The 25,902-nt window shown below is 36.4% G+C and overlaps 1 protein-coding gene across 2 annotated transcripts in view; it reads left to right on the forward strand.

Moving 5' to 3' along the window:
- LOC121955855 (phospholipase B1, membrane-associated-like) overlaps positions 1 to 25,750 on the forward strand; it is a 29,252-nt gene extending 3,502 nt beyond the window's left edge. The window contains exons 1-42 of one of the 2 annotated variants that reach the window (XM_042503942.2): positions 5,152 to 5,306; positions 5,825 to 5,878; positions 6,461 to 6,521; positions 6,634 to 6,668; positions 7,763 to 7,847; positions 7,936 to 7,987; positions 8,122 to 8,202; positions 8,744 to 8,809; positions 8,905 to 8,963; positions 9,042 to 9,117; positions 9,216 to 9,323; positions 9,519 to 9,593; positions 10,780 to 10,851; positions 11,030 to 11,104; positions 11,204 to 11,264; positions 12,198 to 12,256; positions 14,689 to 14,762; positions 14,931 to 14,974; positions 15,087 to 15,195; positions 15,997 to 16,048; positions 16,163 to 16,243; positions 16,336 to 16,401; positions 16,473 to 16,573; positions 16,679 to 16,760; positions 16,842 to 16,946; positions 17,092 to 17,187; positions 17,820 to 17,891; positions 18,109 to 18,186; positions 18,835 to 18,895; positions 19,502 to 19,560; positions 19,932 to 19,999; positions 20,091 to 20,134; positions 21,134 to 21,233; positions 21,330 to 21,381; positions 21,473 to 21,553; positions 21,633 to 21,698; positions 21,791 to 21,885; positions 22,836 to 22,917; positions 23,013 to 23,117; positions 23,210 to 23,305; positions 23,417 to 23,491; positions 24,443 to 25,750. In XM_042503942.2, coding sequence (XP_042359876.2) covers positions 5,225 to 5,306; positions 5,825 to 5,878; positions 6,461 to 6,521; positions 6,634 to 6,668; positions 7,763 to 7,847; positions 7,936 to 7,987; positions 8,122 to 8,202; positions 8,744 to 8,809; positions 8,905 to 8,963; positions 9,042 to 9,117; positions 9,216 to 9,323; positions 9,519 to 9,593; positions 10,780 to 10,851; positions 11,030 to 11,104; positions 11,204 to 11,264; positions 12,198 to 12,256; positions 14,689 to 14,762; positions 14,931 to 14,974; positions 15,087 to 15,195; positions 15,997 to 16,048; positions 16,163 to 16,243; positions 16,336 to 16,401; positions 16,473 to 16,573; positions 16,679 to 16,760; positions 16,842 to 16,946; positions 17,092 to 17,187; positions 17,820 to 17,891; positions 18,109 to 18,186; positions 18,835 to 18,895; positions 19,502 to 19,560; positions 19,932 to 19,999; positions 20,091 to 20,134; positions 21,134 to 21,233; positions 21,330 to 21,381; positions 21,473 to 21,553; positions 21,633 to 21,698; positions 21,791 to 21,885; positions 22,836 to 22,917; positions 23,013 to 23,117; positions 23,210 to 23,305; positions 23,417 to 23,491; positions 24,443 to 24,691 — 3,294 coding nt within the window. In that variant the 5' untranslated portion in view covers positions 5,152 to 5,224 and the 3' untranslated portion in view covers positions 24,692 to 25,750. Of the gene's footprint in view, positions 1 to 5,151; positions 5,307 to 5,824; positions 5,879 to 6,460; positions 6,522 to 6,633; positions 6,669 to 7,762; positions 7,848 to 7,935; positions 7,988 to 8,121; positions 8,203 to 8,743; positions 8,810 to 8,904; positions 8,964 to 9,041; positions 9,118 to 9,215; positions 9,324 to 9,518; positions 9,594 to 10,779; positions 10,852 to 11,029; positions 11,105 to 11,203; positions 11,265 to 12,197; positions 12,257 to 14,688; positions 14,763 to 14,930; positions 14,975 to 15,086; positions 15,196 to 15,996; positions 16,049 to 16,162; positions 16,244 to 16,335; positions 16,402 to 16,472; positions 16,574 to 16,678; positions 16,761 to 16,841; positions 16,947 to 17,091; positions 17,188 to 17,819; positions 17,892 to 18,108; positions 18,187 to 18,834; positions 18,896 to 19,501; positions 19,561 to 19,931; positions 20,000 to 20,090; positions 20,135 to 21,133; positions 21,234 to 21,329; positions 21,382 to 21,472; positions 21,554 to 21,632; positions 21,699 to 21,790; positions 21,886 to 22,835; positions 22,918 to 23,012; positions 23,118 to 23,209; positions 23,306 to 23,416; positions 23,492 to 24,442 lie in introns of those variants that run through there. The other variant, XM_088089036.1, reaches the window with a different exon arrangement.
- Positions 25,751 to 25,902: the final 152 nt, after the last annotated feature.

Genomic DNA, 25,902 nt, shown 5'->3' on the forward strand with positions numbered 1-25,902 from the left:
ATGCACCCAAGACTCCCTTGAAAACAGTACTGATGCTGAATAAATATTTAATTGAACTGGACTGAATTGGCCTGTCAGCAGAGAGCTATGCAGCCAACCAACATACAGCTCATAAGAGAAAGTTTCATATCTTGAAGAATTTCTACACTAAAGTGTCATAACCAAATACATTACAGGATGTTAAAGTCTAGCAACATTATATATTTTTCTTGTGATCAACAAATCCCATGAAAAGACCAAAAGCAACAATACACTGATCCTGCTAACACGTACTGTCTGTGTAGCCAAAGCCCGATAACTTAACCCACTTCATCATACAGCTCCATTACAGTCCAAAAACTTTTAAATACACATAATAGCCCCCCAGATATGCACCATGTTCTCCCTAGTTTAATGTTGTTTTCTAAAAACTACAATGCCCAGTGGTGTAAGGACATTACCTGTCCTATTTTATTTAAATGGTACATGTCAGAATGTGTTGAGAGAAGGACTAACACAGTGTTGGTTTTGATCTTTTTTTATGGGATTTGTTGTCACTAGGAACATTTAGAGCAAATGCAGCCTTAAGATCAGTCCCTGGTTTGTCAGGTGTGAAATATTCATCTTTATTTAATGTATTCATTGTTGCAGAAATGCACGGCACGGCAAGTTTTTTTTACAAAGCACGTCAGCAACAAGGCAATTGGAAATGCTCTACATAAAATATCAAAAGCATTGAGACACAATGCAGAAGAAACGCCCTATGAAAAGACATTCAAGTACAATTTTAAAACCACATTAAGGCACTAGAAAATAGATAGTTAAAACAAGCTAAAATATACAATATTTCCAGTGTTAATAGCCTGTTGGAAAGAAGAAAAAAGAAGCAGGAGAATTTTGCACGCAGTTATCAGATGTTATAGACCAATGTAGCATTAATCAAGGCTACACAGACATCAATATAAAGCTTAACACTTATCATCATGTACAAAATCAAATCCTGCAATCAAGTAACAGATTAACTTTATATCTTAGATTAAGAAAAGCCAGACAATATGATTTAATGCTGCTATATGGCTTACATCCAAAAATAGATAAGTGTAATATAAAACCCAACAGGTTTGACTGTAAACCTTTTTAATCACATGCTGTCCTGCTCCACCTCTACCAGCTCAAATAGCTTTTTGCTCCTTATAATTTATGCCTTTAAGTAGGGGTGTTGTTATATACTAGTAATAACGATAATAAAATATTGATTTCATGCTAAAATGATAATATTGTGAGAATCATCCAGGACCTCTTAAATAATTCTATGTTTCTTTTTGTTTTAACTTTGTCTCCTTCCCCCCAAACCATCTGGTTGACTTTTCATTATCCATTAAGATCAGTCTCTCTTTTTGTTCAATTTTGTACAGTTGTGATGACAGACTCTCTCCACCTCTCTACACTTGTATATTGGGGGTAATTTATTTGCCAAAAAATAAAGACAAAATGCACAATGGATAAAGTTAAATATTAATTTTAGAGATAGTATTGTTTTTTTTAAACATTTCTATAGATATTTGCAATAACATTGTTATTGTGGAATCTTTTGGTCACAATTATCACATAACGAAAATCTGATACTGTGCCAGCCCTATACCTTTAATGCACTTTATCTTGCCTGACATTTGATATTTTATATGTATTCACCAGATTATTTAAAAACCTCAAAGCTTCCCATGTCAGGTTATGTGACAGTGAGACAAATGCATTAACAATGTGCCAGAATACCACAGAGATCTCTCTCCTCCATCATGTTTATCTGCTCAGAGCAGTAAGAGGAAGCAGCATTAGGAAACATCCATGTGATGGTCTGTCACTCCAGTTAGTGGGATATCAATGCAGATCTGTCTTCTTGCCATTTCTTGTTGTTTCTTCTATTACCCCCTTTGAAACTTCACTTTGATGAGCTAAGAAAGACTGGCCGAGGAAATATCAGTCAATCTTTGTACTTGCAAAAAAAAGCATGCCTCCGACGCTGTATACTCACCTCTGTCTTTGAACTGAAATTGTCAAGAATCTCCACTAACTTGAAGAGACAATTCACCCCCAAATAAAAAAAATACATATTTTTCCTCTTACCTGTAGTGCTATTCATTAAACTATAATTAGAATTGGATAAATAGCTGTTACTTCCAAGTGTAGGAGAAGAAATAAAAATGAACTTTACTTTAAGCAGTTTGATTAACAGCAGAGATCTGATCACTTTGTCATGCTTTTTCTCTTCACTTAATTCATTTTTTTCCAGCTGCAAAAGGTTTCATGATACAACCGTCTTTGTGTCTCAGACTTCCAAGTAAATACCAGTTTTGTCAGTTACACCTTTTCTTGAGACAAAGAAGGAAGATATTGCTTCAATATATTGTTTGTCCAGACAGTGAGGATGAGTGTCATGGTATTTTTTTGTGAAGTGTGACTACAGGACAAACTGTTCAGTTCATCTAAGCCTGTTCAAAGATTAGTGTAGAGATCAGGGAGATAAAAGTCAAGCTTCAGCCGGCAGTTCATGCAGAGTAAATGTCCTTGAAGGAAGATAACAGACTGTAAAGGCAGTGCGACCTCATATCTGGATTATTGTAATCATGATTAGAGTCGACTTGTCGGTCAGAGACAGCATTTATAGTTCTGTAGCATTTAAGAGCAACAATGGAAAAATCATGACTGTACATTTTTCAGTACAAACTTAACTTTTAGTCCTTTAAATATGTACAATTTGAGACTGTGTACAGCTGTTTTGGTGATTTTATACCATACTAATGCTGCAGGATTAGAGGCTTTATTAACATCTGTACTTCATGACATAAGAGCAGTAACAGAAAAAAAAATCTGGTTAGTTGTTATTTTAACTTCTTTGCCCTTCTTTCTGGACTTCCATTACCTCTGTAATCAGAGGAGAGATAAGAGATAGTCAAAAGAGATAGTTAAGCTTTACAACACTCACGCATCACTGTTCTATAAAAAACACAAAACAACATGTTTCTTTGCCAGTGTTGTTATGATGACAATACAAAGATAATAACTGAGCATATCATCTTCATGCACTGTGAGATTTAAAGGTATCTGTTTCCAAATAGCTAAATGAAAGTAAGTACAAAAGTTTCGTTAAATTATAGTAAGAAAAAATCCCACCTAAGCTTCAGCAGGGGGTTGTAGCAAGTTACTGAAAATCCACTTTCAACCTAATTCTGAAGTATACTGTACTTATGAACTTACGCCACATATATGGCAATTGCTGTCTCTAATCCTGTCACTGGTCTTGTCTGTCTCCTTCAAAAATCAACATCATGAGTTGGTGGTAAAATTGTTGTTTACCATCATTGAGCTCATAAATTCTATAAGATAAAAAGAGAGAGATAGCTGCAACTGTTTGCACCTAATAACCAAGATAATGTTTTGCACCAGTGCTGCTTTGCTCGCTCACACAATATATCTGTTGTTACAGTCAGCCTACAAAGTGGCGTAACTCCTGACATTACATTGTAGGAGGAGAGGTCAAGTCAGCATGTCAAGGACTTGTATATGTTATGTAGGGCTGGGCAATGTATTATTATGATATTATGATATGAGACTAGATATGGTCTTAGATTTTGGATAATGCAATATTGTAAGTGTTGTCTTTCCCTGGTTTTTAAGGCTACATTACAATAAAGTGATGTAATTTTCTGAATTTTTACTAGACAGTTCTAGCTGTACCGTTACCTGCCTTCACCTACTAAGCCATTAAGTTCACATTACTGATAATTTTTCAGCAAAAATTTTATTTTGCAATTTTTTGTATGAGCACCAATAATCAGAAGTCAGGTACACTGCATTAAAAACCAACATGATTGTATAAAGGATATTATTGCATGGGCCCGGGGACATTTTTTTGAATGCTCAGTAACAAATCTTTGTTAATAAGCAAAGTTTGTCGCTGCATCTACAAATGCATGTATAAGAGTACACCATGCAAAGTGAAAGCCATACATTGATAATATTCAGAACCTCCTTTGATTTCTCTGGGCTGCAGCTCCGTCAGTACGTTCTTGCAAGCACAGTATCTCAAGAACGCCTCAAGATAATTTGTTCAAATTTGGCACAAACATTCACTTGCACTCAGTAATGAGCTGATTAGAATCTGGAGGTCAAAGGTTAAAGGTCAAGGTCCCTGTGACCTCCTCTGTCTCATTCTTGTGAACGCAGTATCTCAAGAAGACCTTGACAGAATTTTTTCAAATTTGGCATAAACGTTCTCTTGGACTCAGGGATGAGCTGATTAGATTTTGGTGGTCAAAGGTCATGCTGAAATTGCACTCATCTCATTCTTGTGAATGCAATATCACACTGAGGGGATTTCTTCAAATTGGACAAACATTCGAGTAGGCTCAATGATGAATGGATTAGACTTTGGTGTTCAAAGTTCAAGGTCACTGTGACCTTGCATCGGCCTAATTTTCATGAATGCAATATCTGCAGATGGCCTTGAGGGAGTTTCCTCAAATTTGGCACAAATGTCCACTTGGACTCAATATTGAACTGATTAGAACATGGAGGTTGAAGGTCTAAGGTCAAGGTCAACTTGACCTCATGAAACGTGTTTTGGCCATTAAAAATCTTTGGTGTCCACCCAGAAACTGTGCTGATTGTATAGATCTTCTGTGTGAAGCATCCAAGTATTCAAAGACATGGATGTAAACTGTCAGTGCGAGTTGACTGTTGTACGGATGCATACAGCTGTGTGGTTTCTAGCTTGTTAAACCAATTGAGAAGCCAGAAGCCTCTTCTCTTATCTAACAGCAGAACAGATGATGTATTGCTCTTTTAACAGAGGTTGCTTGAACCAAAAGTTATCTCTCTTTGCAACTCTAAAATATCAACTATTGTTGTCATGTCTCAGTGATTTGTTGTTTATAATGTTTTTTTTTTATTGTTTAAAGTTCAAGAGGATTTTGCTAAAACTCTCAGATAGTCCAGAAATAGAATCACATTAACATCCGGAGGTTCACTCTCTCTCATTATTACAGTAAACGTTACTTTATCAGGGTTTCATTGTAAAATCTTATGGCTGTGTCCTTTGGACAAGAAGACCAGTCACTCCTCTGCACGTATTTATGATTCATCATTATCAGTTATCCTGACCAGGTATAACCGATAATGACACTGGAAAAGCATTGACCGGCAGTCGGAGAGAGTGGAGAGTGAAAGAGGGCTGCAGAAAAGATCCATGAGAACAAAATCAGAGAAGTTCAGAGAGATGATTCAACAGCTGGCTCTGATCACAATCCTTGGACTAGCATGGACGACAGGTTTCCACTATACGCTTAATTTAATGCTCATGTGTTGTTAATGGGGCAGTTTTGAGATTCGGTTGGGAAAAACAAAAGAATTTTATCATTGTAAATCATGTGGTTAACTTTTAAAGGGTCATTTAATGGGGATGAAGCTGGATTTGATGATTTTAAATTTTATAACTTATTTTTAAATTGGCATGTGAGTTATATTTGATTCGTTTATGTAGCCCATTAGTAACTTCTTGTAGTATTTCCTGTGCCTCTAAAGAGAAGTGGGTTTGAACAATTTCAAGTTTAGCACAATTTTTTTGTGGCATCACCACCACAATGTCACTGATTCCCACGGAGACACACATTTTGATGTTTTTGAGGATCAAGCTGGAAGAAGAAGAAAGGCTGTACAGTTTGTGGTTTGCATAGCTCAACAGGCACATTTAAATAGTCTACAAGGCTGTTTAGTGGTTAAAAGTGATATTTGATCTATTGTATTATAAATATGTATGCTCATTAAGGTGTACTCTTTCTGATTTCAGTAACTGGACTGCCGTGCACTCAGATGTTTCCATCTCAGTCGCCCCCTTCAAATAGTGAGTCACATTATTAGAGCCTGCCTCATATTAATGGCTTCAGCTCCAACTGATTTCTTTGTTCTTTACTTAAATATTTACATTTCAGAATCAGATTCAGAAATACTATATTGGTCCTAAGGGAAATTATTATATTTTATAGTTGCTACAGGATAGAGAATCATAAGAAAGCAAAAACAGAAATCATAAAAAAATAAAAAGTATGTAAAAATATGAAATAAAATATGTGCACTAGGCTGCAATGCTTAGCACCAATAGGCAACATAAAATATTTTTAAAAATATTTTAAAATGCTTCAGTGCTTAACAATGGTTGTATACAATATTTTTAAGAATACTTAAAAAAGAGTATATTGCTAAATATGAAATGTATGTAAAATATAAAAATATGCACATTATGCTATTATGCTGTTTGTCTTCCACCTCTGATTCATTTAAACAGTAAATATAACAAAGAGATTATCAGCCCTTTTTTAACCTGCCCTCATAACTCCATTACACTTCAGTTTTGGATTTACAACATAGCAAATTAATCAGAGTCTTAATGCTGAATTCAATTTAAATCATTGTTTTTTCTTTCAAGTTAACAGTGTTAGGCCATCAGATGTGTCCGTGCTTTCCTCCATTGGACTACACATGCACAGGTGAGCATCGGTCAACACTTAGTTTCAATCATGAAGTGATGTTTGCACCACAAAGTCAGAAACTCAAAGATGTAGAGATGTGATCCCACTATGGTCTGTTCTTTTCCTGCAGCACGGAGCTGTCCAGGGTGGTGTCAAGGCTCAGAGGTAAGAAAGTCTAATTTTGTTGTTTGTAAGCCAAATGCTAATTAAATTACTGACTTAATTCTTTTTTTTTTTCACTGCCTTTAAACAGGCTTTATGGTAGAGCTTCAGTGACTCTGCTGCTGCTTAACCACATTGAACTTTCACTGTGATTAATTTACAGTCTAAATACACGGTGTAATTCATCTGAAGACGTTGATATGATCCTCTATTAACACTACTGTGTGGTATCTTTACTACGCTGATATCTACATCGACTGTGATAATTTGACAATGAACCCCAATACACTTGTCACACACCAAGTCTGTGGTCTGTTATCTGCTTTTCAAGACATTGATAAAATGAAAAGTCTGGTACCTCATAGAGATTAAATAATGACTGACCCAAAGCAGGAAGTTCATGTTGTTGATGAACTGTGCTTTAACATTTAATTACTTCTGATTAAATTGTCAGTAAAGGATTTGCAGTTGTCCTAAAACACGGTAGTGTTTTCAGTAATAAATTGTTTTATTAGGATGAAAATATTGAGTGTAATTTATTGTCATATATTAGTATTTAATTCATAAACTAATTATGTCTTTCCTTATAAGAAATGATTACATATGGAAGGGTGTTTAAAGCGTCTGGATGTTGCTAATGGTTGAAAGCTTTGATGACAAATGATATTTTCATGGTCAAATCTAATTTATATATCTGTGGTTTAATGCTGCAACTAACAGTTTTCAGTTTATCTTCGTATCTTCTTGATTCATACATTCATTGTTTAATCTATGAAATGTCCTAAGAAAGTGGGGGGAAAAAAAGTCCAAACCACTTGTTTTGTTCAACTAACGGTCTAAATATGTTCTAATTTTGCTATATTAGAGCAACAAAACCAGCAATATTTACAAATTTAAAGTTAGAATCAATAAGTTTTGTGGCCCTTTTACATCAGTAAATTCTTGACAACAGTTAATAAAATACCACAATTGTGGCAGATAAATTGTCCTGTCATTTGACTAGTTGACAAATGGAGTAATTCATTTCGCCCACAAGTTCCATGAGATAAGAAGCTCTGGGTTTTGGTGTTAAACTCGTGTTAATGTCTGTCCTTCAGAGCTGATGACACTGTTCAACCCTGCGCTCGTCAGTGGTCTCTCAGATGAAACAAATCTGTATGCCCCTGAATTTGTTCAACACAGGTACACAGAGCACTTTCTGACACGAGAAGTATTGCACCGGTGATTGTCGCTGCTTCCAGTGATTTGTTGTTTTCTTGTTGGCTTATAGAACGCTGGTGGAGCAGGCAAAGGAAGTGTCCCTCCACCTCCAAAAAAATCAGGTAGGTGCACCAGTGTCTGCATTTACATCCTAAAGGATGTTTATTAGGTTGTTTTTTTGTTAAAGTTTGTTAAGTGACAAAAAAGTAAAAAGTACCATAGCAGCTTTAAAGTGGCTATTTTTTCCCTCCTGCAGGCCATTAATGTCGACAGAGATTGGAAGCTGATGCTTCTTTTTGTTCCGGTGGATCAGCTCTGTGCCTGTGAGCAGCAGCAGGTAAATACTTCAAGGGTAACTTCAATATTTTTCAACCTGGACCCTATTATGGTATGTTTTTGTGTCTAAATGACTAATGGAGCAGCCATTTTTTAAACTGGTCCAGCATCCAGAAACAGCCTGCAATGTAACCTCATTTGTGCACCAACACAAAGTGCACTAAAAATGCTCCTTTTTGCCACTGACAGGCTCAGATTGTTATTTAAGTGGCTGCTAAATTTGGGGAAAAAATACCCTCAGAGAAAGACCTTTTTGTTACAGAGTAAGATCCTTTTTGTTAAACAAGAAACAGTCCACCGCTTTTCTCAAACTGATCAGACTTCATTCAAATTTCAGGTATTTAGGATTTGTTGTAGTTTGATTTACAGAATGACCAATGGCTTCTAAAAGGACCATACGAGCTAAAACAACAGAGCAGAGACAGAGAAATAAGTGATGAAAAACACTTTCGCATTTTGTCTATTTTGAAACGTTGAAAAGCAATAGTAAGGAAATAGAGAGATGACTAAAAAAGTTACTGAGGTCATGTGTTTGTGAACAGGTTCAGTCTCTTATCAAAGCCATGGTTGAAGAGGTGGATGATGCACTGCAGCTGCTGCACTCGCAGGTATGTTTCAAATTGCACACTGTATTTTTCATTTGGCCCCTATTACTGTTAATATTCATATATTTGACATGATGATTCACTTCACTGTGTTGCAGCTGAAGCGAACCATCGTCAGTGTTGCATTGTGGGATGGAGAGAGTGACAGTTCCCAAAAGTGAGTTCAGATTTAAAATGACACTTTTCATCCTCTGAATAGTAATGAACATAAGTTTTCATTCTGTTTTACTACCAGGATGTGTCGATGCATTGAGACAAATGGTGAAGGAGAAGCCAGACTTCTGAGGGCCATGCTGAGTCACGCTCTGCAGGTTTGTCCATGATTCATACCTTGTCTGATAGGTTCATCCAGTCTTTGGTTGTTTTAAATCCTGTGCAATGTTCCTCTCAACTTCCTTTCACCAACCAGGAGTCTTTGGATGAGCTCATGGTAAAGAGGCGTTGGTTCAGTGACAGAGATGACTTCACTGTTGCTGTGCAGGACGCACCTTTTGTCACAGGCGTTTCATCTGTCTCTGTGAGTTCACTTGCGCAATTGTGCATCCCTAGAACTTTAATGGACTGTAAAGCCTTAATAATCAATCATGTATGATAGGATATGTATCATGAGTTTGTGACAGTAACGGATACAGAGTCCTGGTTATCTAACTGAAGATGTACTTACCATATCTAACATACAGAATTATGTTGCTGATGTTCTTTTTTTTAACAGAGTGGGAAGCCTCTTTCTGTGACACAAGCATCACAGCAGACTGATAAACTGATGGTGCAGATGTGGACGAATCTGGTGAGGCCCAAAACAATCTTATTAGTCTCCACTCTCTCTTTCACTGTCATACAGACACTCACACAGTGGTGGAAAAATATTCAGATCATTTACTTAAGTAAGAGTACTTATAGCACTTTGTGAAAATATAATTTAATATATAATTTAGAAATATGATGAATATATAATTAAAAGTCCCGCATTTTAAACTTTACATCAAATTTAACTAAAGTATCAGAAGTATTCTGCAGTAAGATGCTCCCTGTCAGTGTCTTACTATCGCATATGATGGTTTTTTTTAATTAATATTACTACTGCAGTACTGTGTATTTTGCATTTTACAGCTGTAGATTTTTATAGGGAAAATATTTTGACCCCTTTTTCCATGTTTTTGTGTCTAAATGACTAATGGAGACAAAATGTTTGAAATATGTCCAGCAGGGAGAGAGATCGCAGCCCTATGGGCCAATGTGCATCATCAATTTAAATCCATTAAATGTGCTTTTTTGCTACTGACAGGCTCAGATTGTTATTATAAGAGTATGATAAAATTATGGAAAAGACCCCACAGAGACTTGAGACATTCTTCTTTACCTTTAACTTGATCAAGTCTGTTTGTTATTGTGACAAAGTTTCACTTATGAGAAGTCTAACAGAGAGGCGACTTGTTGCAGGAAAAACAATTGTGAAAATGTTGGTGAAAGTGGGAAAGATCGAGCTTTTTGAATGTCATGGCTGAATATTTAGCTGATTTCACCAATATGGAAAAGTCAGTGAGATTTTAAACCAGCTCTTCTGAGCAAGACATTGTTTCACAAACAAACAGACTGGATCAGTAAATGGTAAGGAAAGCGTTTCATTTTCCTGTAGGATTTTTTCTGTAATGTATTGTGACACTTGTAATCAAAAATCCAAGCCGGTCCGAAGCAAAAATAAACCTTCCAAAACATGGGATATACAGGGATAACTGGGTCATCATTAGGATAGGATATGTATGAATTTTGGCGCATTACTTTTTGTAGGAAAATGTATGAATCGTGCACGAGAACAGCCTGCCCTTAGACTCAAAAGCATGGAAAAAATAACTACAGTGCTTGAGTGAATGTACTTAGTTACATTCCACCACTGCTCACACACAAACACAGACATACAGAGTTATTGTTCTGTCTGTCACAAACATGAAGACAATGAGTTTTCTGTCTTTCAGCTGCAGCCAACAAGTGACCAACATAACACAGAAGACAATGGAAACCTCATCACACTGCCGTGTCCAACTGAGGTGAGCTACTGAGCTACAAACACACACACATGCAGTTAAATCATCGTGTTAAAATGCAACATCAGATGTAATGTACTTAAAAATATGTTTAATTGTGCCAAACCAATAATTTACACTCTTTGTTAACCCACCTCTTTCTCCTCCTCCTCCTCTCGGCTATATGCCTCCCTCCCCAAAGGGCCGACCCTTCCTGAGGACGGAGGGAAACTCTCCTTCAAATCACCACCGTGATGCCTCTCCTCTCTTTCACCCTGTGAGTATCGGGATGTATTGAGCCCAAATGGAGGTCATGTCAGTGCCGTATGCCTCCTGTTTAGTTCTGATGGTGGATTTGCTCTGTGTGTCGGGTCAGTTAACAGGCACAGAGATGACCTGTGAGGACTTCAGCCCCTCACCCTCCACACCCACCTCAGGTAAGATGGTTTCCTCTCCACATGTTGGGGCGTAAAGCTATAAAGTAAAGTAAAGCTATTTTTGGACTCATTACATTAAAATGTCAGGACAGATTTTATTTCTAGTGTATTTGTGTAATTTTTTGTATATAGACCTTTAAAGTTGCAAGACAAGCATATTGAAGTTGTGTGATGAGATGTTGTCTTTGTTTTTGAATTCAAATAGTAATGTACATGACACATGACCACATGAAAATACTAAACAGAGGTGTCATACTGACTAACGATACCACTAACCATGCATATTTAATCTAATTCACCTTTATTCCTTCAGTATTTTTTTTAAAATTAAGATTTATTTCATTTTTTATTTGCATGCACATAAAACTGCATAATATCCAGATAGTAAAAAATAAGAAATCTGTCAAGAAGCCAGATGTTTTTAGAAATGGACCCCCCTCAACTTAAAGAGAAAAACAAACAAAAACAAAAAAGGAGATATAAACAAAACAAAAAAGGAGTTCTTCTAATAGATATGTATGCTGCAGCCTCTGTCACGATAATTTGCTGTTGTCATCTATTTATTTTCCACCACAGTGTTGCATGCAGTGCAAATCAGTTAGTCCCATTTTTGTGCAAAACAGGGAATTGCCTTTGCACACTCTTTACCTGTAATTTTTGCTAGTAAATGTAAAAACGTAGTGTTGCACATGCCTGCATATTTATAACCTGAAATAAGAAAGTGTGTTTGGTGATGTTTTGTAGGAGAATGTTATGATTGCAAGGTCTTGCAGAATTCACAGAGATTGGTTTAATTTGTGTCAGTTGTTGTTGCAATATCTTGGAGGAGCTGATTGCTGTAGAGTCTTTCTGAAAGTCCCGTGCGGTCTAATTCTTACAGTTTTCAGTCTTTACTGAAGTGACTAATATGAGATGTTTTCTTTATCTTCCCAGTTCATGAACTAAGGCCTGCAGATATCAAAGTGGTGGCTGCTGTGGGAGACTCTCTGACAGTGAGTCATTCTGTCATTTTTCTAAGTACATAAGAAGATAATAACGAAAAACAAGCCGCATAATCTAAAGTATCACATAGAATTAAACATGTTAAATAAAAACTGATCATATATCCTAGAAGTAGGATCACAATCTTAAGCTTTAACATATACTAAATAGACAGGTCTATTCAATATTTGAATCTGTCTCTATTGATAATCTGATTGTAAACTCGTTATTTAACAACCCAGAATATGATCCTGGTGTCTTTTTTACACTGGAAATTATTTATTGGACTAAATGTTTCAGGAAACTAAATTCTGTAACTCATCAGACCTGACACTCAGGATTGATCAGCCTCACGTGTGACTAAATGGAAAAGATGATAGGTGTTATGGTGAAAGTTAAGGAGGGAAATTACAGATCGTGACAAGAAAATGATGGTGTATCAGGAAACATTAACATATTAAACTTGGGAGTGATGCAGTGATGTTGCGATGTGTCAGATCAGTCAGATCAGCTGTAGCTGCAGTGCTGCGCGCGACCAATCATTAAGTAATATCCGGTTATGGGGGTGTGTCGGTCGGTAAAAGACTTCCGTGAAGGCCGCTCTCGTGCATTTCATGGATGTATTTGAGCAATCGGTCTTGATCGGTTTCCGGGTCAAGTGATCGAGGATAGATGATGAGAGAGTCGAGGAGGGATATTGCGATAAACCCTGGTTTAGTGGCTGTGTTATGTTCTCGCAGTTTTTAGGACCCTCAATACAGACGCGGGAGGCAGGTGGTGATTTACACAGTTTAATGCTCAGGTGGAGACAACAGTAATGGGGAGCAACAGGGTCTTATCCTCCAAGTGTGAGAGTCCAGAGAATCCGGGTGGGTGGGGGGTATTGGCTGGGTAGAGTTTTTACAGAGAGACAAGACTGGACACTGGACAAGGTGGGACAGGGTTGGTGTGTTTTGCAGATCAAAGAGAGGTTTCACAACAGATTGACGGATGAGGAGAGCTGGGGTTATAGCCTATCAGGTTGCTTGCAGTCAGAGTAGCAGGTGTGTGGTGAGCTGCAGGTGAGTGAGGAGTTCAGTTTGAGCAGAATGTAGGTCCGCCATGCCCAGCCTAACACACACAGACAGGGGAGACAAACTGGGGACAAACATTCAACAAGGGAGGGAAACACTGGAGAACAAGGGAAAAAAAGACAAGAGCCGCAGATCCCAACAGGCTGAAGTGAATGGGCGAAGTATTATACACTTCACAGGAAGGTGATTTTTCATTGATATTAACACTGGAAAACTACATGTTGGATATAATTTTATACACAAGTAGAAGTAAAGGCCAGTTATGTGATCATCTTGAGATAGATAAATAAATAATTGTATTTACAGATTTTAAAAAGTACATGAGAACAGCAGGCAGTATTGAAAAGATACAATGGGTGGATCAGAACAGCTGATCTTCATGAATTCCTATGAACACTGACTGACCTGATATTTATATCTGAACCCATTTTTTTAGTTTAATTAAAATATAATTGATCAATTGAAAAGGTAATCTGTGGATTAATCAGTAATGAAAATAGTCAGACGGTTTACGTAACTGTTGGCTTCCCTGTGTAAACAGTCCAAAGATGCCAAGGACTTGGTGAATGTTTATTACATAATTATATCAGGGATACTGAAAGCTGAATAAACTACAGAATGAAATCAGACTTTTTAATAACTGCAGTTTTTCCATGCAATGGTTAACAATGTTGCTTCCATATGTCTTCTTTCAGACTGTTGGAAAGAAAACACCCAACATACACCTTTAGGTGTTTGTTTTAGTTCTGGTTTTTGGTTTGGAAATGTATGCAAAAAGCACATATTTCATTAGATCATGTTTCATTTGCATATTTAAACATAACATTTCAGAAAACTTGTCATACAAGAAATGAGTAACTAACTGCAATCATGAGGATATCAATAAACTATTTTTTTCCCCTGTTACCCTGTAGTTTTTATTTTATTATTTGTTTATTTTCGTTAGGGTTAGGGTCGTCACTTTTATTTCTATCTATATTCCTAAGGGTTTTCCATAGGGGTTGATATTTTCTGATCTAAAATTTCCTCAGTAAAAACCTTTGACTCTGAATATGTCAACAAAATAAGACTTTGACCTGTCTTTATCCAATGTTCAGATGTCTGTATAGAAATGTAGGCAAAAAGCAAATATCTTTATTAGATAATGCCTATTTTGAGTATTTAAACATTACATTTCAGAATACTAATAAGAAAAAATGTAGTCATGTAAGAAATTAACTGGGGAAGTTTTATTGTCACATTTATATGTAAAAAGTTGTTCCCTATTCAACTGTAGTGTCCCCCCTAAAATACTGGTTTACTCCAACATACTGAGAACATGGTCTGACTTATTTAATCATGTAACTTAAACACTGTCCTCCATCTGTCAGGCAGGAAACGGTATCGCGTCCAGCCCGAGCAACGTCCTGGATGTCCTTAGACAGTACAGAGGTTTGTCCTGGAGGTAAGTGAAGACTTTCTAAAATAACCATTACACAACATTGCAATATGATGCTTATGTCATATGTTTTGTATTGTTGAAATAAATGTGGGTCTGTGTCCATTGATTTCTTTAATTGGAAAGTAATTTTTGAATTATAGCTTTAATTCTGTATTATGTGTTTTATTGCAGTATTGGTGGAGATGAAAACCTCACAACTGTCACCACGCTGCCCAGTGAGTCTTCTTAGTGACATCTTCAAATAGCATGTTTAATAGCATTAAATGGGTTGAGCCACCATTCATACTGACATCTTTTTTTTTATTATGATTTTCTTTATTATAACAGACATCTTCAAGCATTTTAACCATGACCTGATGGGCTACTCTGTTGGCATGGGCAAGCAGAACACGCCTCAGGCTTTTCTCAACCAGGCTGTCGCAGGAGCGAAGAGCAAGTGAGTTCAGTCAGAGTCGTTTTCAGCAGCATCTTAAAAGCTTTCTTCGATCACAGACTACCAGTCAATATTTGTATAATTAAGCTGATTGAAACCTGGATGGTATCGAAGCTGTTACCAGTGTTGCGCAAATCCATCTGATTTATAATTTACTGTCCGTTGAATTATTTATCTTTTTATATTGCTTGATGTCACCTGGAAAACACAGCTCCCTTGTAGTAATAAATACAGCTTAGTGAATTGATTTTAGTATTTTTTTTTTTAATACAAAAAAGAAGTTCACAATTATTTGGGTGTCAGTTAATTTTTTTTATTGCAGGAGGTAGAAATTTCCAACAGTTTACACTGCATTATTTCTGCAATTTTACAATACTTCTACAAACTTTTGCTTTAACCTAAAATAGCCAAAAAATAGATAGTCATCCCCCAAGATCAAAAATACATATTTTTCTTCTTATATTCTAGAGAATGCAGAATTCTCTGTGGCTGCTTTCTCCATCACTCAGCAGCTTACAAAAATACAATCCAGACTGATAAACAGCACTAAAAATGAGAGGAAAACTGTATTGATTTGGGGTAAATGTCCCTTTACACACTAGCTTCTTCTAGACCTTGAATCAGAATGATTTTATTTATATGAAATCAATTATTTCTTTCACAATAAAGTTGTCAAGACCAAACTCTGTTTACTCTAAAAGCTTAAAGAAAGCAGACTTTAGATAAATATATCATAAAATAAATGTGCTTTTAACTGTCTGAACACATAAAATCTTTGCCATTTAATTTTGTTTGTGTTTTAAGGGACATACCTTCACAGGTGCGAGCCCTCGTGGCAAGGATGAAGAATGACTCTGTAAGTTTATAAGCTGATATTCGTTTCTTACTTTTTTGTATATGCCACCATAAAACACTCTCTTATAACACCACTACATACTACTCATACTCCCTTATGTTCTGTCTTGTACAGAGAATCAATTTTGAGTCAGACTGGAAGGTGATCACCCTTTTCATTGGTGGAAATGACATCTGCGACCACTGCTACAACTCTGTGAGTACTGATGTGGAGTAATAAGTCATTAGTCAATTATTGGTGGTGCCAAAAAGACACAAACTTAAAACATTTCTTTCTTTTCTTTACAGCTTTTTTACTCCAAAGAGAATTTTATTCGTAGTATTCGTGACGGCCTGGATTATCTGCACAAAGAGGTAAAATATTTTCAGGCACACGTTGGTATGGTTGATTATTTGTGAGCATTGATTAAGTTCTTCTCTGACAGGTACCGCGAGCTCTGGTGAACTTGATCGAGCCTCTCCATATTACACCACTCAGAGAAATGCACATTGACGCTTCACTGAAATGCCCAACATGGCTGGTAAAGTGAGTATCCCTTTTCACTCTGCCTTTTCAAGTCTCACTGACATTTTTAAAATCTAACAAATAATGAAACAGTGGTATAACTCCTTGTTGTCCGTCCTTTACCAGGATTCTGTGTCCTTGTGTCATCTTGCCAAAGCCCAACTCTAAAGCTCTGCAGAAGGTGGAGGACATCAATAGAAACTATCAGGTAGGAAAGATTAATAAAACAAAAAATGTTAAACAGTCCAGGTCATCTTCAGGTACTGACACCTTTCTTTGTTTCTGGAAGCGTTTACTGCATGACCTTGTGGAGTCGAGTCGGTACGACACTCGCTCAGACTTCACTGTGGTCGTCCAGCCTTTCTTCAGAGATATCAACTTCCCCAGACTGCCGGTCGGTAACACAGCTTTATTTTTCACGTGTTGACTGTCTGATACTTTTTCCATCAGTCAATTTATCATTGTCATTTAGCATTGGCACAAATTCTTGAGTGTAGTCCGTCCTTGAGGTTCATTCATATCACATACCTTTTCTGCAGGATGGCCGTGCTGATCGCTCCTTCTTCAGTGCTGACTGCTTCCATCTCAGCCAAAAGGCCCAGACGCAGATGGCTCGCTCTCTCTGGAACAACATGGTAAGTAACTAGCAGACAAGAAGAAGATTTTTGGCCAAAAAAAATAATGATGTGTATTACAAATAAAAAATGAAGAAGCTAGGACACCATTACAAAAGTTTGGTGTAGATGTTGCTAATAAAGAACTGGTCTAGTAACAAGAAAGGTTGATACTAGCTGGAACGTTTAGAGAACTAGTCTAGCTGGGTTAGCAGTAAACTGATATATATGTGCTGTCTATTGATTTTTTAAAATTTTAATATTACTTTATACATTCTTAAATTATACATTTTAGCACACACATGCAAAACACTTTGAGCTGCATTTTATGTATGAAAGGTGCTATACAAATAATAATAATATTATCCTCCAACAAAGAAATCAAGGAGTAGATAAAAGGCAGTATTTGCCTTTTCAAAGATCTCACAAAAATTATGGATGCAAAAATGTCAGTTAAGCTGCTACAGACCTCTGCCAGTGGTGGTTGCCAATAGCAACAGCATGTTCAACTGAAACCATCTGCAACACTTTACTACCTTAAAATACAGAGACTGTAAACATGATTCAGTGTTTTTGTTATTATATGATCATCATGTTTAATGTAACTGTGTATTTTATACATTAAATGTACACTCTGGCTCTTGTTTCCCCAGCTGGAACCTCTGGGCAATAAAACTACTGTTCAGGACTTTACTGCAGACCTTGCACTGAAATGTCCAACCAAGGTGGGAAATTAAACAGAGAGTCAGTGATTTAAATGCTGATGATTTATTAATTAATTTATTTTTGTAAATCCTGCAGTAGCTCAATCCTGCTAGGATATTGCCATAAATAAATTTCCAAAGCTTTTGTTATTAAGTGTATAATGTTTTTTAGTGTATATCAGCTTTCTAATTTTTTTTAACATCATCGTGTAATGTAATTTCTCTCCTGTTTCTGCAGACGTCACCATATATCCGGACCTATAACAACAGCAATTACACATATGCAGGTCCCTCTCCAACACCTGGACCTATCAAAGTAATTATTTCATCTCTATGTGACAGAAAGAAATGCCTTTTAGTACAAATACAATTTATTATGTTTAACTAGAGAATGAAGCTAAATTTCGCAGTAATTTGCGTAGTGTTAAAACAATTGGGTGACTAATCAAAAGAACATCAATTGTCAGCTTATTTGATAATTGATTCATCATTTTTTAAATACCTTTCTGTTAAAAATGTCATTCTCCAGTCCCAGGTTTTTAAATGACAATATTTGCTATTATTTTTCTTTTTTTTATATGATTATCCATGTTGGGTTTTTGATTTTTGGTTACACAAAAATAAGCAGTATAAAATGTTACCTCTGCCTCTGAGTATGTTAAAGGCATTTTCTTTATTTTGTGACAACTTATAACTAGACTAAATTATTCAAAGATAAGGAAATTATCATTAGTTTAGGCATTAAACTCAGAATTTACCATCAGAAAAACTAACAGGAAGACGTCAAGTACTAAACACACAGTTTGGTCATCTTCTGAGTTCAAAACACCACAGCAGTGAGCGCCAAAGAGGGAAACAAAATAATCATACAATAAAAATAATAACTCTTTCTGTCCATCCATCTGTTTTTCTGCAGTCATTTTATACATTTGACAATATGTTTTGATGTTTCTTTTCCCTTCAGAATTGGGGAAGTGACTTCTCCTGTGTGGACATTGCTCCATCTGACACCATGCCATCTTCAGGTGAGACATCTCTGCTTTATCAGTAGACAGTCGATATGACATCTGATGTCCTCTCTTATCTAAAATCTGAAACAAAGACACTGACAAAGACAGAGATAGCACACAGCTCTGCACACCTCAAATGACACTGAGATAGAAAGGGCTGACAGCGACTGCACCAGTGTCACCGAGAGTGCCTCAATTTCCAACTGACGAAAACTCACGCCTTAAAAAATCATTTAACAGATGCTCTCATCACATGCAGCTGAAAACCTTGAAAGTTGTGAATTTCAGGGAAAGAAACTGAAGGCCTTGAAAGTTTTATTTGAGTCATTGAAAGTGCTTGAATCACTGTAACACAAAAAATGTGGAAGTGATCACACATTCAAGCCTGTCTCTCTTTGAAAAAACAAACAAAAAAAACTTAGTGTTAAGTATAGTAATCAACCTTTATCCATGTCTCAAACAATGCAATGTAGAGTCCCTCAAAGGGAATAAGACAATAGTTCTCCAACAACTGAAAATAGGAGCTGGTTACGTGCTAAATATTCCATTGTTTCAAGGTGATCTTTATAGTTTGTCTTGATGTCAGCAGGTTGAATCTCTTTTTATGTCTTTTATCTGTAGTTCACAAGCTGAGACCAGCAGACATTAAGGTGGTGGCAGCACTGGGAGACTCTTCAACGGTAAGTGTCGTAACACATGGGCAAAAAAAGACAAAATGTACAAATATAATGGTAATAGACATATACATATATGCGTGTGTGTGTTTGTGTGTGTGCACGCACATGCATGCATGTGTGTTTGTGTGTTGACAGAAAACATTTAGCACCAGTATGAACCTGTTGTTATCAGCTATTTACTGTATTTGAACTATGAACTCTCTAATCAATTTGTTATCAGCCATATAGCTTACACCAGTGGTGATCATCCCTTTTATGTTCTGGTGTAAATCTTTGATGTAAAACTTATCTTGTCTCACTGTCTTCTGCAATATATATTTTTTTATTTTTCACATTACTTTCCTGGGTCTTCATATGTGTCTCTCTGTTCACAGACAGGTAGGGGCGCAAAAGCAAAGAACCTGCTTGGCCTTGATAAAGAGTATAAAGGAGTATCATGGAGGTACAACATGTCTGCAGTGTTAATAAAGTTTACAGTATATTAACCATCATATGTAACGAACCACACTGATGTTTGTGGGATTTTTTTTCAGCATCGGAGGGGATTATTCTCTAGAGAGGGTCACAACACTACCAAGTGAGTCTACTGGTTTCTGGATTTAATTTCCCAGTTGAACACCTTTTTGTATTCATACATGATGTCCGTTGTCATGGCTGCGGCAAAGACAACTCTGGCGTCTGCCTGTCTTAATCTTTAAGAAAATCCATGACTGTGTGGGCAGTGTCTTGCATGATCATCATGTATTTTTTGTGCCTATCCTGTAGTCCAAGTAAATGTGAAAAAGAAGACAGGCTACTGCCGTTAAACAGTAGTAAAAGAAGTATTCAGATCCTGAATGTACATAAGCATACTTAGGAAAACATACTTAAAGTATTTAAATCAAAAGTACCCAATGCAGAAAAATCTTCAAGAAAAACAAACACGTCCAAAAGCATCAAAATTATTACAAAATAATATAAAGAAACTCCCCCACACTCAATATTGTTTAGAAAAAGAGGGGAAAAAATCCCCAAACCTCAAAATTATTAAAAACATAGAAAAATGTTAAATGTTAATCAAAATAGTTGGCATTTAATTTTCTTTGAATCAACTGATTAATCAACTAATTATTGCAACTGTACTTGTATTAACTGTATTTTATATTAACTGTATTAACTGTAAACCCGTTCCATTTTTTTATGGAAAAATCTTATTTTGTGAAGTAACTAAAGCTGTCAGATAAATGTTGTGAAGTAAAAAGTACAATATTTCCCTCTGAAATGTACTTGAGTAAAATTATAAAATAGCAAGAACATACTTCAATAAAGTACAAATCATACAGTACTTAGTTACATTCCACCACTGCTGCTAAAAAAGACACGATGGCTCAGTTTAACAATATTTGCTGTTTCTTAGACACAAATTCTAAAATGGGTGTTAATTTTACTACAGCTTCACTTATTCACTGACAGTCAGTGAACCAGTTAAATAGACGGAGAAGAAACTCATTCTCTCTTATATCCAGCTGCTAGAGTGGCAGAAACCAGCAGTGCAGTACTTCTCATTGACTCAGTTTTTTCCTCTTTGTTTCCTCAGACATCTTGAAGAAGTTCAACCCTTTTTTAAAGGGCTTCTCTAAAGGCCAGGGCGACAGGCAGAAGGCCTTCAACATGGCTGTATCTGGAGCTAAGACCTCGTATGTGCATATTCGTTTACTTCCTCCACCTGGGTAAAACTGTCGAACCCAGTGTAATCTCGCGGACATCTGTTTGCTGTATTTGTTCTGTTTCAGAGAGATCCCAGCACAAGCAGAAGCTCTCATCAAGGCCATGAAAGAAAATAAGGTAAGACTTCCCCAAAAAGAAATAATTTGTCAGGTGGCTCTCATGCTGTCTACTTTCTTTCATGCTCATATTTTCTATACCTTTTACACAGCAAGTGAATTTTGACAAAGACTGGAAACTTGTAACTGTATTTATCGGAGGAAATGATCTTTGCCACTACTGCATAGACCAAGTAAGTGTTGTACATAATAACCACACGCTTCTGTATGTTATTGAACTGCAGTAAAAACATGTTTTACACATCTCTGCAGAATAATCTGTCCCCCAAGAACTACAGTCACAATCTTATGCTCACTTTGGACATGCTTTACGAAGAGGTGAGATATTAACTGCTATAAGCTATTGCCATCTGTTGCGATTGTGAGTATAAGTGTGTCATGTTTTCTTCTCTTTGTCTCTGTGTCTTTAGGTGCCAAGGCTGCTGGTTAATGTTGTGACGATACTGCAGATAGACCCACTGAAATCAGTTCAGAAGAACACTCTTGGCTGCTCCCTCTTGCAGAGGTTTGTTTTGCCTGTTTTTCTCTCTGTTTCATCATCAAGCAGCAGTCAGACCTAATTAGCAACGAGTTGGTGAACTTAATGCGGCATTAGCAGCTTAAGAGTTAGACTTAGAGCGGATATTTATATCAGGAATTGGTGGAGATTGAAAAAGAGCTAAAAGGTAGCATGAATATTGTATTTACATTTTACACACTGACGGGTGTACAGAAACACAACTCCAAATGAACGATAAAGTTGCCCTGTGTCTACTGGTAGTTGCATTATCAGTTTAAACGGTGATATGTCATCGCTTGTTTCTGTTGCCCCCAGGTGGTTAAAAAAAAAAAGTGAATTAAGATCGGATCTTCCAGTGGTGTAGTTTCCTCTAAATGACTAACATCTCTTGAAGACGAAACTTGTCCATTAAAGGGACAGTTAACCTCAAAATAAAAAAAAATATATATATATTTTTCCTTTTACCTGTAGTACTATTTATCAATTGAGATTGTTTTGGTGTGATTTGCTTCTTTGCAGTCTAACAGAAGTAGATGGCATCTGGCTTGTAGTGCTCAAACCACCAGAAATATTTTTTGAGAAAGTCAACAGCGATGTCTTTTTCCAGCAGTGTATTGTATTTTCTTTTTACTGAAGTACACCTGCCAAGCACATCCCCACTCAGAGGGAAGTATGCATTTACTCGTCACTGCATACGAGTAAATGTATGTATGCATTTACTCATTTGATTTGAGATGTTAAAAATATCTCTGGCTGAGTTGTTTTGATGCATAGACATTTACTCCTTACAGTCTTTACTATTGTTTACCTCTTGAAGCATATATTTTCACTTTATCAGTCAAGTATTTAACTCTTAATTCAAGGACTTTGTTATGAAAAAGACTACTCTTATTCTCTTATTTAAGTCTCTCTTCATCCTATCAAAATGAGATTAAACATGAATTTGATTTTCACAGAACCAGCTGTCCCTGTGTTATCAACCCAGCTGAAAACTCCCCAGAGATTGAGGAGATAAAACGTATCAATCGCGACTATCAGGTGAAAGCAAAGAGCTCTTTTAACCATTTAAATATTTTTAATTTTAAAACTGTTCCGTCTGTCATTCCTCCAATTTCCTTTTTTTTCCCGCCCAGGCTGAGATCCAGCATCTTATTTCAGGAAATCGCTATGATGGAAAAGAAGACTTTTCTGTTGTCCTTCAGCCCTTTTTAAAGAATTCCTTTATACCTCGTATTGGAGTAAGTTATAGCAACATACACATGTATACAAACAAGCATCCGTACACAAATAATGACAAATACCAATGCTGAAAACCTGACGTTGTCACCAGGTGGGTGAGGCTGACTCGAGTTTCTTCTCTGTGGACTGTTTCCACATCAGTGAGCGAGCTCATGCTGAAATGGCCATTGGCCTGTGGAATAATATGGTGAGCATGGAGCAGCAGTGGACCAAACTGCAGCACAATCACAAGAGCTTTACAAGAGCTTTCAAGTGTTTTTTTGGTGGTTTTACACAGTTTATCTTTCTGTCTCCACAGTTGGAGCCCGTAGGCAGAAAGCAGACCTACAACAACTTTACATATGACCGTTCCAAGATTCACTGTCCCTCAGAGGTATGTGCAGGCCCCTGGGAATGCTGCACACTTGCAGTATTACAGCCGAAAAAACAAACAAACCCTGGGGTTCAAAAAAGCATTTTCTCCATAGACCACCATAGTCTTTAGGTTAGGTTTTTTTATCATGGGTCCTTGAAAAGTCATTGAAAAGTTTAAAAAATGTGTCCATGAAAATCTGTGGGAACCTTGATAACTAGAGTCTAATTTTAACTTAGTTTCATGGAGAACAAAATTATTATAGAAGATATGAAATAGATAATCATATGAATAAATTACGACAAAACTATAATGTGACCAACTACTTGTAAAAATATTCTGTTTTGTAAGTAGAATAATAGAATATTATATTTGGTTTGTTTCTGCGGATCCATGTTTTGCATTGAATTGAGTCTGTATGCTTTTGTTGTTCCTTTTTTTCGTAAAACGTGGGTGACAGAATAAAACCAAACCAAACTAGAAAATAGTGAATACTTTTATCCTGCCTATTTTCACAGTAACAGTTTATAGGAGGTATTTTTTATTTTAATTTTAGCCATTTTGACAAAAACACTGAATTCAAATAAAAATAATTTGAAACAAAACTCTTGACATTCTGAGACTACTGAAGTGACATAAAAGCAACTTCACTGCTATTGGGGATAAATGGCAGAATGAAATGACATTTTATCATAATGAGCTTGATTTTTAAAATGTGTTACGTTATCCCTAACTTTATGGTTTTATATTCTGGCTATTTTTATTCATACAGTTGTTTATTTTATTTTGTCTTATTTATTTAATATTGAACACTGTGGTTTGCCGTTTTACTTGACTTATTAACCAATATTCCCTGAGCTGAAGTGCGAATCTTTGTCGATGAATTTTCAGTATATTTGGACTCAAAAATTCTTTCACATATATTTTTTTTAAGTTTGTCATTTCTTAAATGAATTATTTTGTTTCCTATAGGCTAATCCTTTCATCTTCACCAAGATCAACAGCTTACCAAGTCCACCAGTGACTACCACAACCACTCCTGTTTACACTCCTTCCACAACCACCACTGCTACCACCAGCAGCCCCGAGCCAACCATCCTGCCCAAGTGTCCTTCCTCAGTGCCTGTGTGGGGGACAGTAATCGTGGGAATAACTAGTTTACTGGTTGGCATTTTTGCCACCTCGCAAATTTGCAGATGTCAGCGTCAGAGAAACAAGTAGGTAAAGCCTTTGAAATGAAAGAAGCCGGTTTTTGATGCAGATGCTCCCATTGTGCTGCATTTATTATGAACAATATATTAAACTCTTAAAGCTCTATCAAGCAATTATTGACCACTATAGGGTAGATGCCAGGTGAACTCCGAAAAAATACTTGGGAAACAAATGTGGCAATGATATGTCATTACAGACCTGACCTGAAGTCCAATATTTAGTTGCATTATAGCCATGGCTTGGTGCATCAATTCCTGAAAAAAATCTCCTTGGTTGTTTAACTTTATTCACTGGCTGCTTGTTTATTCTGGTGCTCTGCAGTTTCACTCAAGGCAGGTAGTGAACATTCAGCTCGTCTGAGGTTGTGTTTTGGGAGTTATTGAACCATAACTCATGACAAAATCATCTCGAAAGCTGCACAGAGCTGAAGACTGGCAGCCTGTTATAGATACTACTGTGGTCATAATGTTAGTATCAAAAATATTACTTAATAGTGCGACAAGTTTTTTAATCCAGAAGGTTTTTTACATTTCTCTTCTCATTTTTATTTTTTGATAGAATAAAATTGCTTACAATATTTGAGCCATGGTTGAGTTTTAACCACAGTGTTGTTGCAGCTAAAAAAGCTCAGCATTAAGTGGGTGATTTTTTTTTTTTTTTCAGAAATGCTAGCAGCATGGCTCTGTGAATTTGCTTCAGACTGTAATGTCTCAACAACTTTTTGGTGAATGGATTTAGATGATCTTATCCGTCCCATTTTATATCAGCACATTGTGCTATGACATAATTATTTTGTAATATAATATGCATGGACATTTTCCTGTTTTTTCGGCATTTGACCATGCTTTGTCTGACCATTATGGCATACTGTCTTCTAACCATGACTATTTTATGACAATACTGTATTATACTGTACTATACGATATTATACAATACCATACTATACCATACCATACCTCACCATACCATGAATGAATCATTATTTTGAAGATCTAAAAACAAAACACACACAAAAAAAGCAAATGAGCCTTGCAGCAAGTGCAATGAATAAAAACAAAAACGCAGGCACTTTTTGTAGTATGCATAATGGCTGTAGGGTGCTTCTGTACGTGTTTCCCCATACCTCCACACAGTACCTTAGATATGGCAATACTAGTGAGTAATACAGAGTGTCTAATGATTTTTGATCCAGAATATCATGTTTTCCCCAAAACTGCGAT

This window comes from Plectropomus leopardus, chromosome 16, assembly GCF_026936395.1.
Source record: "Plectropomus leopardus strain MGB_pleo_1.0 chromosome 16, ASM2693639v1, whole genome shotgun sequence".
NCBI classification, from domain to species: Eukaryota; Metazoa; Chordata; class Actinopteri; order Perciformes; family Serranidae; genus Plectropomus; species Plectropomus leopardus.